Genomic DNA, 16,012 nt, shown 5'->3' on the forward strand with positions numbered 1-16,012 from the left:
GGTGGCACACAGGAGGAGGTGAGAGGTGGGCAGGGAAGCCACTCCGGCCAGGCTAAGTTGGGTGGGGCCTGGGGCTGAGGGTCTGAGCAGAAGGGAGCTCCTGGGTCACCTTCCTTCTCTGAGGCGCAGGGACTGCAGGCCTCTAGGGTGTCAGGAGGGATGGGTCAGCACCTCCCCAAGGTCCTTCCCCTGGACATTGGGATTCCCTTCTCCTGCTCACACCAACCGGGCCATTAGCATGGGCCACGTGGTTCACCTGACCAGGAATCATGCACCTCTAGGCGGGTAGGTGAGACATGGAGGGGCTGAGCCCCACTAAGGTCCCACACATGGTGCAGAACAGCCCAAAGATTGGTCCCCCTCGCCTGTCTCCATCCCTGGCATCCCGCCAAGAGCAGCACCGTGAAGACCAGGAAGGGCCACCAAGGAGACCCAGAGCTGGACACTCTGCTGTCTTTGGCCTTGTACTTCTTCCCTGAACTGTGGGTGGAGCCGCAATGCATCCGGGGTCCTGATAGGGTGGGAGGCTGCCTTACCCAGCAAGAACAATTATTTTTAATTTTCATTTGCTCTTTTTAGACATGCCTGACAATAGAGTGTTTCTCGACATGTTACACGTACGTGCCGTGTGACTCACTCTAGTGGGATCCGTTCTGGCAGTTGTGCGTGACGTGCCGTCTCAGTGGTCGTGTATTCACATTCGGGCATGGGAAAGTGAGGTCCGTTCATTCTACTGTCTCTCCTGTTCCCACCCCTCTCCCTTCCCTTCATTCCCCTTTTGTGTAATCAAGGAATGGCTCCATTCCCTGGGGCTGGAGGTGAGGCAGGACATCATGGTGGAAGATTGTGATGGAGGAAACCAGTTGGGAACATGGCACCAAGGAGCTCAACTCAGCTCCAAAACACAAACTCCCCTCTCTGCCTTACTGTGTATTAACATCTGCGCATCAGAACATTCAGCCTCTGATTCTGGGGGGTTGGCTTATTTCACTTAGCATCGATGCAGGACAGGTGAAGTTGGACACCTGAGGAATTAGCAGGAAGCAGGCTTACTGGCTGCATCGGCTTGTCCAGAGTATAGCTTGTGCCGGAAATTCTCCTCTGGATCCTGAATCTAGAAATTCTTTGAACTTTATACTGGGGGGGGGGGGTTACATTTTTGCAGAACTCTATATAAAAGTAATTTTCCCCCTGAAAACTTGGCATTTGCAAACAAAGAGGAAGCTATAAACCACAATACCCTCTGCAGAAGATTTTGCTGATAGCTTTAAGTATGGTAAGGGTCTTCTGGCAGGGGGGTGGGTCTCTGGTCTGCTTCAGCATGATGGTCTTCAGTTCCACCCATTTACCGGCAAATGCCATAGTTTTATTCTTCCCTATGGCTGAGTCATATTCCACTGTGTACCTGTACCACATTTTCTTTATCCATTTATCTATTAAAGGCCTCTGAGGTTGGTTCCATAGTTTAGCTATGGAATATATGAATTGAGCTGCTATAAACATTGATGTGGCTGTGTCACTGTGGTATGCTGATTTTAAGTCTTTTGGGTATATGCTGAGGAGTGGGATAGCTGGGTCAAATGGTGGTTCCATTTTAAGTTTTCTGAGGAACCTCCATACTGCTTTCCAGAGTAGTTGTACCAATTTGCAGTCCCACCAGCAATGTGTGAGTGTGCCTTCTTCCCCACATCCTCACCAACATTTATTGTTATTTGTATTCTTGATAATTGCCATTCTGACTGGTGTGAGATGAAATCTCAGTATAGTTTTTTTTAAATACTTATTTTTTTAGTTGTAGGTGGAAAATACCTTAATTTCATTTTTTATGAGGTGCTTAGGATCGAACCCAGTGCCCCACATATGATAGGCGAGACTCTACCATGGAGCCACAACCCTAGCCCCCTCAGTGTAGTTTTAATTTGCATTTCTCTAATTGATAGAGATATTTAACATTTTTTCATATATTTGTGGACTGATTTTATTTCTTCTTCTGTGAAGTGTCTGTTTGGATCCTTCGCCCATTTATTGATTTGGTTATTTGGGTTTTTGTTGTTGTTGTTTGTTGGTTTGTTTTGCTATTAAGCTTTTTGAGTTCTTTATATATCCTGGAGATCAATGCTCTATCTGAGGTGCAAATAGCAAAGATTTTTTTTTTTCCGTTCTGTGGGCTCTCTTCACATTCTTGTTTCCTTTGCTGTGAAGAAGCTTTTTAGTTTGATTCCATCCCATTTATTGATTCTTGATTTTGCTTCTTGCGCTTTAGGAGTCTTGTTGAGGAAGTCAGTTCCTAAGCCAACACGGTGGAGAGTGGGGCCTACTTTTTGTTCTAGTAGGCACAGGGTCTCTGGCCTAAGGCCTGGGTTCTTAATCCACTTTGAACTGAATTTGGGGTGAGAGAGGGGAGTTAAATTTCATTCTGCTATACATGGATCTCCAGTTTTCCCAGCACCATTTGTTGAAGAGGCTATCTTTTCTCCAAGTATGTTTTTGGCGCCTTTGTCTAGTGTGAGATAACTGTACTTATGTGGGCTTGTCTGTGTGTCTTCTATTCTGTACCATTGGTCTTCACATCTGTTTTGGTGCCAATACCATGCAGTTTTTGTCACTATAGCTCTGTAATATGATTTAAGGCCTGGCATTGTGATGCCTCCTGCTTCACTTTCCTCGCTAAGGGTTGCTTTGCTATTCTGGACCTTTTATTTTTCCAAATGAATTTCATAACTGCTTTTTCTCTTTCTATGAAGAATGTCACTGGACTTTTAATAAGAATCACATTAAAATCTGTATAGCACTTTTAGTAGTATGGCCATTGTGACAATATTAATTCTTCCTATCCAAGAACATGGGAGACCTTTTCATCTTCTAAGGACTTCTTCAATTTCTTTCTTTAGTGTTCTGTATTTTTCATTGTAGAGGCCTTTCACCTTTTTTGTTAGATTGATTCCCAAATGTTTATTATTTTTAGGTTATTTTGAAAGGGATGGTTTTTGTAATTTCTCTTTCAGTTGATTCATCACTGACGTAAAGGAATGCAATTGATTTATGGGTGTTGATCTTACATCCTGCTAAGGAAAAGTTCATTTGGGAGCTCACAGCTTCAGAAGTCTCAGTCCGTAGAAGGCTGGCTCCATTCCTTGGGGCTGGAGGTGAGGCAGGACATCATGGTGGAAGATTGTGATGGAGGAAACCAGTTGGGAACATGGCACCAAGGAGCTAAACTCAGCTCCAAAACACAAACTCCAAGGGCCTACCCGAGGAACCCAGCTCCACCAGCCACACCCCTCCTGCCTTCGGTCACCACCCGTCACTCCCCATCAGGGAGTTAATGCACAGAGTGGTCACGGCTCTCTCGACCCAGTCATCTCACCTCTAGACTTTCTTTCATTGTCTCACACATGGGCTTTTGGGGGAGGCCTCACATTCAAACCCTAACAGAGGCCAAGCCGTGACCCTCTCTGCTCCAACCACAGAAGAGGGATGAATACACGGGACAAGGCAGAGTTCATCCCCAGAAGCAGGCCCAGAAACAGCCTGGGGACCGTGGCTGTGCACACGGAGCTCTCCTGGGGCCTGGCAGAGGGGACTTGCAATCTCCTCCCAGGAGAGGACACTGAGCACACACCTGAGCCCAAAGCCCAGTGTCTGGGAGCCACAGCGATAGGCAGAGCTGCTCCCAACCTCACCCCGATCCACTGGAGTGTGGATTCACAAAATGATGGAGAAGGAGTCATGGAGATATCTGATGTCAAGGATGCTTTGGAGTGTTGGGAAAGAGGAAGAAGAACTGCACGCTCACTGGGGATGGAAAACATGAAGCAGAAAGCGGCGTCCCCAGCATGAGTCCCCAATCCAGCCCAGCCCCAGCTGGGCCACCCCCAGCGACGTCCCTCCTGCACGTGCTCTGAGCCAGGCCTGAAGTCCCTGGAGCTCCCCGGAGAGCTGTCGGCCGACCTCTGCTGGTCTCCACGGTTTCTGGAGAGAATCCCGCTGTCGTTGGTTCCTTGTCCCGCTTGTTTAGTTCTGTTTTAACCCGACGGCTTTGCTACCACTTCTGTCTTCAGGTCTCTGCTGAGGAGCAGAGGGGTGGTTCTCCTGCCTGCGACTTGCTCAGGTTCTCGACTTGTTCACAGTTCTGAGAAGCTCCCAGCCGCACTTCAGATACTGGTTCTGCCCCCTTTCTCTGGGGCTCCCGTGCAAGGCAGCCGGACGACGGGGCCCCATCTCCCTGCTTGCCTGTGTCTCTATTCTTCTCCTTGTCTCTCGGAGCTCGCATGGTTCTATTGACCAACCTTTGAGTCAACTGATTCTTCTGTGTGGTTTCTTAATCTTAGACATTGTATTTTTAAAGTTATAGAAAGACTCTTGGGCTCTTTTATTAGAAAATCCCGTCCTCTGTGACCCGGTGTGGAGCACCTGCCTCTGAAGAACCAGGGGCTGAAGCCAAGGCCGGGCCTCGGGCCTGCCAGGGGGTCCACCACTGGGCGGCACCCCGCTGGGCCGTGTTCCTTAGGTTGAGCTCGTTTCTGTGAAGGTCCTAGAGATGAGATGTCAGGGCAAGGGGCCGGTCCGAGACAGGAGCACAGCCAGGACACCTGAAAAGGGACATTGGAGGGACAGGGCAGGGCACATGACAGTCCCCTTGGGGCCAACACTACTGGCTGCAGAGTGATCATGGCCCCTTGGTGATCCATTTCAGGCCTGAGGAGATGGCGTGAGTCCTAAGAACATGTGGTCTTCTCCCAGGACAGATGGGGACTCTCAGCTCCTTCAGGGCAGGGGAAGGAGTCTGGGACTTGGAGTCTATGCAGATACTCTGTGTCCACTCTCAGAAGCAGGCGCCAGCCTTCTCTAAGTCCAGCGAGGATGACCGCATGGACTTCCCCAGGCCCTCTACATCCAGCTGAGGACAGGAAAGCCAGGTCCACATGCTCCTGTGGGCTGGGACAGTGTGGTGTGGCCCTCCACCCAAAGCCAACGTGCCTGCCCAGCAGTCACTTCGGCAGCCATAATGTTCCCCTCCCTTGTCCCTTCAACCCAGCATGAGTACCACCTTGCCTTCCCTCGACCTTGGTCGCAACCCCCACTTGAGCCCTCCAGGATGCTGCCCCCAGAGGTGCTCTTGGTTTATGGCTCCAGGTGAAGGATGACAAGGCTTGAGGGTCCCACCCTCACCCTCTGCCCCTCCTGCCCCCACCCCACAGTCCACTCCCCAAGCCTCCTCCTGGGCAGTGTGCCACCTGCATATCAATGACACAGAGGGACAGTGGTACCGCTTAGCTCTGCAGGCAGTGGAAGTGACAGCCCCAGAGGAGAGAGCACATTCAGGATGCACCTGGAGAAGAGAGCTAAGAAGAGAGGGAGGGGCTAGGTGGCCAGGGAAGACTGCTGTGGCAGATAGGCACTGGAGGCCCACAGGCAGCAACTGACCATCGACTGCCCACACCCTGGCAGCTGGCCTGCAGTCAGAGGTGGAGTCCCAGGAGGATAGAGAGTGGACGCCAGCGGTTGGCCCAGGGCAAAGGGGCCTCATTTCAACGTGACATCCTCCCACGTCCAAGGCCTTGCCGCTTCCCAGTGTGTCACCTTCGTGGGTTCTGCTAAAGTGTGAAAGGCTGTGAACAAAGACCCTAGAGTCAGGAGGGCCAGGTAGAGGACTAGGTCAGGTCAGATGCAGGCAGACCCCCTGAATCCCCAGAAGCCCGCAAACCTGACACCTGGGGCTGCACCGGCCCTGCAAGCTCCCCGGGCAGCGCCTGGGCTGGACCACCCCACAGTCCCCACCCCACGCCTGCCTCTTTCAAGACCCTGGCTTTCTGGGAAGGGGTTGAGGGTTCCTGGGGTGGCAGGTTGCTTCGCCCCCAGAGCCTGATTGACTGCGGAGAATCCGAGGTCACGAAGACTCAGCGGGAGGCTGCAAGTGGAGGCTGTGAGTGGCCGCTGCCTCCTGGCTTCTCCACCCCGCACAGATGCAGGGCGGAGGGACCTGCCCATGCCCCCGGGTTGAGCCCAGCCACACCCGACCTGGCCGTGACCTTCGCGCGCAGGAGCCTCCCGGAACATGGCCCTCCCTGAGGCCTTAGCGCCACCGGCCCGCGGTCCGCGTCTCCGGTCCCCCAGAGTCCCCGCCGACGCGCTGGGTTATTAATACCCGCGAGCTGGCGCTCGGCCACGGCGCATTCCCAGCTGGCGACCCGGCAGGTGGCGGCGGCCAGGGGCCGGGCGCGGCGCCGCTCTCCCCGTGGAGAGGGCGGGCACCTCCCTCCTTTGCCTGGAAGCCCAGGAGGCCGCGGACCCTCCGCCCCTCCGCGCCCCGCAAGGGGACAGCGCAGAAGTTCCCGGAGCCCACTTTTCCGCGAAGTGGTTGGAGACTGTGGGGAGCGACCAGACGCCAGGCGAGGTGGCTGTCCCGAGCGACCGCAGGCTGGGTGGACAGATCTGATGGCTCCGTGACCACCCGAGGGCCGCGGCAGGTGGGTGCAGCGCGCGAGGCTGGGGTGCACGGTGCTCCTGGCGCGCTCCGAGAGCTCCTGCTGCCCCGAGGCTGGATTGGTGGCGCCCAGAGGGACCGCCAGGTCCCTGGAGACGCAGGTCTTGATCCTCAAGGGACCGATGGAAGACCCTGAGCCCGTGCAAGCCCCCGACTTGGTGCGGGCTTCCTGGCGGTCCTGTCCCTGGGCCCTAGGCCCGGGTTCTGCCAGGCCACCGCCCCTCCCAGACGGCCAAAGACCCTCCAGCTGCACCAGTTACTTGGGGACTGTCAGGCTGGGGGTCTTGCTCCCTTCTCGCCTTCTTTTAACAGTTCGGGGGAAAGGTGGGCAACCCCCAGAGGGCTTGGGCACTGGCCAAGAGGTGGGGCAGCTGAGCCAGGGGGCCTGGGCGATTTCCGGGGGGTTAGTTGTCCAGCTGTGGGAGAGGACATCGTGGCCAGCTTCACCAGACCAGAGGCAGCTGCGAGAAGGAAGGCGGGAGGGACTTGGACATGTCTGGTCCCCTTCTGCAGCAGGAGCTCAGGGTGGCTCGGAGTAGGACCAGGCAGAATTTATCCTTAATATCATCAGCCTGGACGGGAAGAGGGAAGCCATCTAGAGGCAACACAGGGCTGGATATGGGGGAGGACAGCCTTCAGGGTCTTCTCTCCTTTAAAAAATATGTATATATTTTAGTTGTAGTTGGATACAATACCTTTATTTTATTTATTTTTATGTAGTGCTGAATATTGAACCCAGAGCCTTGCATTTGCTAGGTGAGCGCTCTACCGCTGAGCCACAATTCCAATCTCCCTCTTAATGTTCTAAATGAATTTTATTTTTTAAAAATCTTTTCTCACCAAAGGTCATGGAGATATTCTCCTATTTTCTTCCAGAAGCCCAACTGATAGATCTATTTAACCTTTTACACATAGATCTGCCATCCAAAGCTGTGCATGTGGTGTGAGGTTCCAGGCTCAGTCTGCCATCCATGGCTCAGCATGTGGTGTGAGGGTCCAGGCTCAGTCTGCCATCCGTGGCTCAGCGTGTGGCGTGAGGGTCCAGGCTCAGTCTGCCATCCGTGGCTCTGCGTGTGGCGTGAGGGTCCAGGCTCAGTCTGCCATCCGTGGCTCTGCGTGTGGCGTGAGGGTCCAGGCTCAGTCTGCCATCCGTGGCTCTGCGTGTGGCGTCAGGATCCAGGCTCAGTCTGCCATCCGTGGCTCTGCGTGTGGCGTGAGGGTCCAGGCTCAGTCTGCCATCCGTGGCTCTGCGTGTGGTGTGAGGATCCAGGCTCAGTCTGCCATCCGTGGCTCTGCGTGTGGCGTGAGGGTCCAGGCTCAGTCTGCCATCCGTGGCTCTGCGTGTGGCGTGAGGGTCCAGGCTCAGTCTGCCATCCGTGGCTCTGCGTGTGGCGTGAGGATCCAGGCTCAGTCTGCCATCCGTGGCTCTGCGTGTGGCGTGAGGGTCCAGGCTCAGTCTGCCATCCGTGGCTCTGCGTGTGGCGTGAGGATCCAGGCTCAGTCTGCCATCCGTGGCTCTGCGTGTGGCGTGAGGGTCCAGGCTCAGTCTGCCATCCGTGGCTCTGCTTGTGGCGTGAGGGTCCAGGCTCAGTCTGCCATCCGTGGCTCAATGTGTGGCGTGAGGATCCAGGCTCAGTCTGCCATCCGTGGCTCAGCGTGTGGCGTGAGGGTCCAGGCTCAGTCTGCCATCCGTGGCTCTGCGTGTGGCGTGAGGGTCCAGGCTCAGTCTGCCATCCGTGGCTCAGCGTGTGGCGTGAGGATCCAGGCTCAGTCTGCCATCCGTGGCTCTGCGTGTGGCGTGAGGATCCAGGCTCAGTCTGCCATCCGTGGCTCTGCGTGTGGCGTGAGGGTCCAGGCTCAGTCTGCCATCCGTGGCTCTGCGTGTGGCGTGAGGATCCAGGCTCAGTCTGCCATCCGTGGCTCTGCGTGTGGCGTGAGGGTCCAGGCTCAGTCTGCCATCCGTGGCTCTGCGTGTGGTGTGAGGATCCAGGCTCAGTCTGCCATCCGTGGCTCTGCGTGTGGCGTGAGGGTCCAGGCTCAGTCTGCCATCCGTGGCTCTGCGTGTGGCGTGAGGGTCCAGGCTTGTTTTCCGCCTTTGATAAATGGAGATTGCAAAGGTCTTCTCCCTTTACCTCACTTTCAATTTGGACTTTTAAAGTCAGCAGATACTGCTTTTGTAGTTAGAAGAAAACACATTTTTAAAAAATGTACAAGTGAAGTGAAATGAGAGAGAGGTGTCTCAGGCTGGACCCCAGGACCCCCAGCTCCTCCCGCGCGGGCCTTGACCCTGAGGGGCTGGACTGCTGTGCTCTGCTTTCAGAAAAGCTCAGTCGGCCCTGGAGGCCTTGGCTGGCATTGAGGCCTGGGCTGGGGTCCTTCTGGGGAATTCCCTGGGGACAGCTGGTCACATAGTTCCCAGGTCTCCCTGGGCAGTGAGACAGATGAAACAGAAGGGCTCTTCTGTCGAGTCCCTGTCCCTCTGCGACTGAGTGGCCTGTGGAGGCTGTCCGTCTCGGGTGTGTGGGCGTGGAAGGGAGTGCTGCCTTGCACCTTGACGGGCACTTCTCCCACAGGACGGCGTTTGCCCACAGACACACCCCACCCCGTCCTCAAGGAACAGCCGTCCCAGCCGGAGCCCAGTGTGAAGGCAGAGATGGCGCTGAGCCCAGAGTCCCCAACCACGTTCCCTGCGCTGGCTGTGTCAGGCAGTGCCACGCCCAAGCCACCTGGTGGCCCCAATGTGTCCCTCAACAGCTCCTGGACCAGCCCGACGGAGCCTGGCTCCTTGCAGGACCTGGTGGCCATGGGGGCCCTCGGGGCAGTGCTCTCGGCCATGGGTCTGGTGGGCATGGTGGGCAATGTGTACACGCTGGTGGTCACCTGCCGCTTCCTGCGCACCTCGGCCTCCATGTACGCCTACGTGGTGAACCTGGCTCTGGCAGACCTGCTGTACCTGCTCAGCATCCCCTTCATCGTGGCCACCTACATCACCAAGGACTGGCACTTTGGTGACGTGGGCTGCCGCGTCCTCTTCAGCCTGGATTTCCTGACCATGCATGCCAGCATCTTCACCCTGACCGTCATGAGCAGTGAGCGCCATGCTGCAGTGTTGAGGCCCCTGGACACCGCGCAGCGCTCCAAGGGCTACCGCAAGCTGCTGGTGCTGGGCACCTGGCTGCTGGCACTGCTGCTGACCCTGCCCATGATGCTCGCCATCCGGCTGGTCCACAGGGGCCCCAAGAGTCTCTGCCTGCCGGCCTGGGGCCCACGTGCACACCGCGCCTACCTGACACTGCTCTTTGGGACCAGCATCGTGGGGCCCGGCCTGGTCATCGGGCTGCTCTACGCCCGCCTGGCCCGGGCCTACTGGCTGTCACAGCTGGCCTCCTGCAGGCAGACACGGCGGCTGCCCAACCCCAGGGTGCTCCGCCTCATCCTCAGCGTTGTCCTGCTCTTCTGGGCCTGCTTCCTGCCCTTCTGGCTGTGGCAGCTGCTCTCCCAGTACCACGAGGCCCTGCCGCTAGCGCCCCGGACAGCGCGCCTCGTCAACTACCTGACCACCTGCCTCACCTACGGCAACAGCTGCCTCAACCCCTTCCTCTACACGCTGCTCACCAAGAACTACCGCGAGCACGTGCGGGGACGCCCACGCTCCAGGGGCAGCAGTGGCCATGGGGGCACCAGCAGCTTCCTGCCCAGTCACGTCCACTTCCAGAGGGACTCAGGACACTCACTGTCCTCCAGCAGCCAACAGGCCACGGAGACCCTCATACTGTCCCCTGTGGCCGCTGGTGGGGCCTGTGTCTGAGTCCCCTGTGTGAGCCTACTGGTCAGGGAGTCCAGGCAGGGAAGGCCCCAGAGCCCAGGTCATGCCCTGCGGCCCTTCCCAAGCGCCCACTCCCAGCTGGCCTCTGCTGCTCTTCCTCCACCTTCTTCTGTTTCTCGCTGCTGCCCTCAGCGAGCTGGCCACGTCCCCACCATGTGCAGATGCTCCTCCCGCACACGTCTCTGGAGCCAGGCCTGCCTCCCAGGCCCATGGGGGTCTGATGCCCAGCCTTGTGGTCCCAGAGCAGCCCTTCTGCCCTCTTGGCTGGGAAGGCCGTGGGCACCTCTTCCCTGTCCCCTGCCCCAGCCCTCCTGGCCTCTGCTCTTCCCTGCTTGGCCCTGGGCACAATAAAGCCGGAGCTCTGCAGCCTCTGCCTCAGCACAATGGCTGAGGAGGGTCAGGGAGGAGGGTCCTGCCCCTGGGACCACGGCACGGGGGGGGGGGGGGGGGGCAGCTGCCTGGCTGCTGGGGGATGCTTGTCAGGGGCTGGAACACACACATGTGGCTAAAAGGACTGTCCCTCAGTGTCAGGGATGACGTGTGCCGGTGGCCTCCCGGGCCTCAGGGAGGGGCAGGGAGAGGCAGGACGAGCTCTCCTCTGGCATGCTGGAAGTGGGGGGAGCCGGGCCAGGGAGGCTGGGCCACCTCGTGAACCAGCCCCGGGCGCCACAGCACCACACAACAGTGAACCGCGAGGAGGAACCACAGGTGGCAGGAAGACCACAGGAACACGGCTCTGTGGGCAGGCGGGCCAGGAGGGCCCCTGTTCTGGACCCCACTTCTCTGGGAACCCTCCTGCCCTCCAGAGCCAAGGTGCCCCAGAGGGGGGACTTTCTGGAGCCACGGGGCTGTCCATGGCCCCTGACCCCCTGAGGTGGACATGACCAAAATATTGGGTCTCTTGGGGGCACGGGTGGCCTCACGGCCCAGGGAGAGAGTCACAGCACCTCAACATGCCTGACCCCACCTGGAAGCTCTTCTGGAGCGGAGAGCAGGGGACCACAGGGATGAGCCTGAGATGTGGCCTGGCCTGGTCCCTCCCAGCCAAGGTCAGGGAAGGTTCCGTGCATGGGTCTCTGAGCACCTGAGACGTCCCAGATGTCCCCACAGGCCCGACAGGAGTAGAGTCCTAGAGAAAGACACGTGTGCACATGTCTGTGAGTGTGCACACATCCAGGGCTCCCTCGGTGTGGAGAGGGCGGGAGGGAGACCCAGGGGTGGAGAGGGAAGGTGAGCACTAGGCAGCATCCTTGCAGAAACTGAGGTGGCGGCTGGTCAGCTGAGCACCAGCGTTCCACCCCAGGGAGAGTCGGGCAGGTGTACAGGGTCCTGCTGAGACAAAGCACTCCGCAGGCCACAGGGTGCAATGCAGCCCACAGGGGGCACCTGGCCCTCACCTGGCTTCTCCTGGCCCTCACCTGGCCTCACCTGGCCTCACCTGGCCCTTCACCTGACCCTCACCTGGCCTCACCTGGCCCTCACCTGGCTCCTCTCCTGGCCCTCACCTGGCCCTCACCTGGCCTTCACCTGGCCCTCACCTGACCTTCACCTGGCCCTCACCTGGCTCCTCTCCTGGTCCTCACCTGGCCCTCACCTGGCCTTCACCTGGCCCTCACCTGACCTTCACCTGGCCCTCACCTGGCCTCACCTGGCCTTCACCTGGCCTTCACCTGGTCCTCACCTGGCCCTCACCTGGCTCCTCTCCTGGTCCTCACCTGGCCCTCACCTGGCCTTCACCTGGCCCTCACCTGACCTTCACCTGGCCCTCACCTGGCCTCACCTGGCCTTCACCTGGCCTTCACCTGGTCCTCACCTGGCCCTCACCTGGCCCTTCACCTGACCCTCACCTGGCCCTCACCTGGCCTCTCCTGGCCCTCACCTGACCCTCACCTGACCCTCACTTGGCCCTCACCTGACCCTCACCTGACCTTCACCTGGCCCTCACCTGACCCTCACCTGGCCTTCACCTTGCCCTTTACCTGGCCTTCACCTGACCCTCACCTGGCCCTCAGCTGGCCCTCACCTGGCCTTCACCTGACCCTCACCTGACCCTCACCTGGCCCTCACCTGACCCTCACCTGGCCTTCACCTGACCCTCACCTGACCCTCACCTGGCCCTTTACCTGGCCTTCACCTGACCCTCAGCTGGCCCTCAGCTGGCCCTCACCTGGCCGTCTTCTCATACCTCCCACAAGACACACACAGACACACAAAGACCCTACACAACTTGCTGCGGCTCAGTACCCCCTGACCCCACCCTCGGTCACTCCCTTTCCACCTCATTCCTGGCACCCAAGTCCCAGTGAGCTGCCAGAATCCAGCTCCCAGGGGCAGTAGGTGCCATCAAAGCCAGGAAGGTGATCTATGCAGGCTCCTCCAGCTCAGGAGTGTGTGGAGCCCAGCGGCACTGTGCAGGCCCCTGGCCCCACCTCTGCTCTGAGGCTGCCCAGGGTCCATGGTCTGAGGCAGACAGGAGAGGGTCAGGACGAGGGAGCACGCAGGTCGGTGTGCACAGATGGACTGAGCATCAGGCCTCCTGTCTCCTTGTTGGTCTGAAGCCCACCTCCCCTGTGTGAAGTGTGCTGCAGTGATCACGCCATCCACAGAGGGGCGCCACTCTCACCACAAACCAGCCCAGGACACGTCTCCTGCAGGATACACACACAGCAAAGGCAGGCTCTGGAGACTGTGGGCTGGCAGCCTCGAGGCAGAATCTTCTCTCCTGTCTGAAGGTCTGGGAGCTAGTGGCTTTCAGACTCGCCCGCGTGGTGTGGTGCAGCTCTGCTACCTAGAGGTGGATGCCTGGGTCTGGTGTGGGGCTGCCTCAGAACCGGCAAATCCCAGCCGTGGGGCTGGGGTGGGTGCAGGCTCATGCGTCCTCAGTAGAGACCCACTGTGCCCTGGGCACTCACCCCTGAGGCAGGACCCTTCCTGTCCTGGCCTGCATTCGGACCTCTTGTAATTTGGGTGCATCTAGGGGAAGGGATTTCTCTGCACAGAAGCTACTTGGGAATCCCCTTGTGAGACGCTCAGCTGGGATGGAAAGGGTGGTAGGTTTGGGCTGGAGCCGGGTGAATGGTGGGGATCCTGGCTGTGGGGGGCACACAGGGCTCCCAGGAAGACCTCGAACAGCGGCCAGCATGGGGACTGGCTGGACTGAAGGGAGGTGACATCCTGCCAGGCCATGGGATACAGCCCTCTCTCCACTGACCCCACCCAACTGTCTCAGAGCAGAGCAGAATCAGGAAGGGGAAGGTGACTGATAGGCTGTGGCCCACAGTGGTGGTGAATGAACAAATGTGTCACTGGGTCCCTTGGCTGGGAGGGGACACCCAGTACATGATCAGTTTTCTGGGTGTGTGGCTTTTCTGGCCAGCGGTCTCCAGGCAGGTCTGCAGGGGCTGGATGACCTCTGCCCTGGCAGAGGGGTGACACCATTCTCCCAGGCTGTCCAGGGGGCCCCATGGAACTTTTTCAAGTACCCTGAGCTCCCCGGGGAGTGGCCCAGCCCAGTCCAAGGGCTACAGAGCCGAGGCTGTGACTGCCCCAGGCCCCACCCTCTCTCCCCAAGAGCAAGCTTTGAGATGTCGCTCAAGTGGGTCCACAGGGGGAGAACAGCAGGTGCCCAGCTGAGTGGGGACACACCAGGGCAAGGAGGTACAGCTCTCACTACCCAGGCACCTGCCCAGGTCTGTGAGTCCTGTCACATAAGTTACCAACAAGAAACACACACACCTGAGTCCCCTGTACTTCTAACTTTTCCAGGAATAAAGCTCTTGGGAAGTACCACCTACGACAAGTAGATACCACTGTTTACTTGTCCACAGAGCTCTCTGCTTTGGGACATTGTCTCCATCAAAAGGAATTTGAGGGGACACCTACTGGATTGTGGGTGACCACGGCAATGGCATTTATGGGTGAGAGGTGGCCCTGGCCTGGGAGGGTGGCAGGGTGGATGACTGTGATTCATTTGCAAAAGCCTGAGCTCCTCCTGCCCAGAGCATACACCTGGCTGCCAGGTGGGTCCTGCCTGGCTACCTGAAGGGCCACCTGGGGAAGGCCCTGGGCTCTGTCATCCTCTGGGCGTGGAGCAGGCACTGGGGAGGTTGTCCCAAGCAGTGCAGGCGCCTTCCCCCTCCCCATGTGCCAAGACAGGTTTTTCCATTTAAATTCCAGACAGATGATGGTACCAGCAGGAAGGCAGCTTGTGGCCAGTGGGCAGCCAACTCAGGCCTTTTCCAGGCTAGCTCAGGCCCCAGAGGAGCCCCGTCCCGCAAGCCATCAGGGGCAGGTGCCAGGTTGGCACTGGCCCTGGCTGGACAGTACCGTCCTGTGACTCTGCTCTCCTGGACTCCAAGTCTGGTGGACTGGGTGGTGAGTGCAGTAAGAGTGGGAAGGCAGCCTTGCGTGCCCAGCGGCCTGAGGACTCTGTCCAACGCTCTGGCCCCTCTGCCTCCCCTGCCAGCCCAGCCAGGACACCTCCCAGTGTCTCAGGCTGCCCAGAGGTCACCGCCCGGGAGGTCCCTCCCCTCTCCATCCTGCCCCCATCTGGCCTCTGCTGCATCTTTCATGGAGCCCATGTGAGCCCCCTTCACTGAGGGACTGGAGGCTTGAGGGGCTGCCAGGCCACGTCAGGACCTGCAGGTGGGGGCCATGGTATGCATGTGACCGGGGAAGTGCTGGACAGACTCCAGTGCCTGGAACTGATGTGTCCTTGCCGGGTATGGGCTGGCGACTGTCCACCCCGACCAGGTGCCAGGAGTGCTGCCCCTCTACTTGGCCACCCTGAGCCCTCCATAGCCTCTGGCTCTCTGTAATGTGATTGACAGTCCAGAGCTGTGTCTCACCCCAGAACTATGCATCAGCATGAAATCCAGAGACGGTGCAGCTGCCCAGGGTGGTGGCCCTATGAGCTGGCGGTCAGTGCCGGCCACCCCGTTCCAGGGTTCCTCCTGGGGGCTGGGGGCCTGATGAGGGGGCACACATACAACCTGAAATAAACACTCGGGTCATCCCATGTTGGCTGGGGCCTCCATGAGGGGTCCCAGGGGCCCCACGGGCTGGGTGGGGCCTGGGGGAGGGTGAGCCCTCAGGGGCATCTGCAAAATACCTCCAAGGTTGTGCCCAGGGGTTGGCCTCCTCATCAGAGATGGGAGTGATCACTGGGCTACCCCAGCTCAGCACTGTGTCCCTTGCCCACGAGCCCCAGATGGGCCCAGGGATTGGGGTTGGGCAGGAGGGGCCCTGGGGAGAGGCAGGAGGTGTTGAGGGGTGGCCACATATCCACCCTGAGAGGTGCCCTGTGGTGCCCCTGCCCTCCCCAAGCACCTCATCTGCCAGCTTTGTCCTTTGTCAACGTCACAGGAGGGGACAGAGGATGGCTGTGACCCCACACTGTGCAGTGACCCTCATCAGCCTCCTCAGGAATGGAAGTCAGCCCCAGCTCAATCTCCCCTCAATCTTCTAGACCTCGAAATGGGTTAAGAGGGAAGGAAAGCAGGCATGGGAGGCACGCCTGTGACCCCAGGAGGGTGCCAAGGTCAAGGCCAGCCTGGGCAGCTCAATGAGACCCTGTCAAAGCAAAAAAAGAAAAGGGCTGGAGATGTAGCTGGTAGAGCACCCCTGGGTTCAACCCCCAGGACCCCGCCAAGAAAAGGACCTGGAGGTGGAAGAGAAGGTAGGGGGAGGGGGGGGGAGGG

The 16,012-nt window shown here is 58.5% G+C and overlaps 1 protein-coding gene across 1 annotated transcript; it reads left to right on the forward strand.

Annotated features, from left to right (window-relative positions):
• The first annotated feature begins 9,140 nt into the window (after nt 1–9,140).
• On the forward strand, nt 9,141–10,295 carry Uts2r (urotensin 2 receptor). Its single transcript, XM_027922217.2, has one exon. The coding sequence runs from the start codon at nt 9,141–9,143 to the stop codon at nt 10,293–10,295; it is 1,155 nt and encodes a 384-aa protein (XP_027778018.2).
• The last annotated feature ends 5,717 nt before the right edge of the window (nt 10,296–16,012 follow it).

This window comes from Marmota flaviventris, chromosome 17 (genome assembly GCF_047511675.1).
Source record: "Marmota flaviventris isolate mMarFla1 chromosome 17, mMarFla1.hap1, whole genome shotgun sequence".
NCBI classification, from domain to species: Eukaryota; Metazoa; Chordata; class Mammalia; order Rodentia; family Sciuridae; genus Marmota; species Marmota flaviventris.

Bases quoted from the DNA above. Each gene is read 5' to 3' on its own strand.
- Uts2r (XM_027922217.2), top strand. From the start codon at position 9,141: ATGGCGCTGAGCCCAGAGTCCCCAACCACGTTCCCTGCGCTGGCTGTG.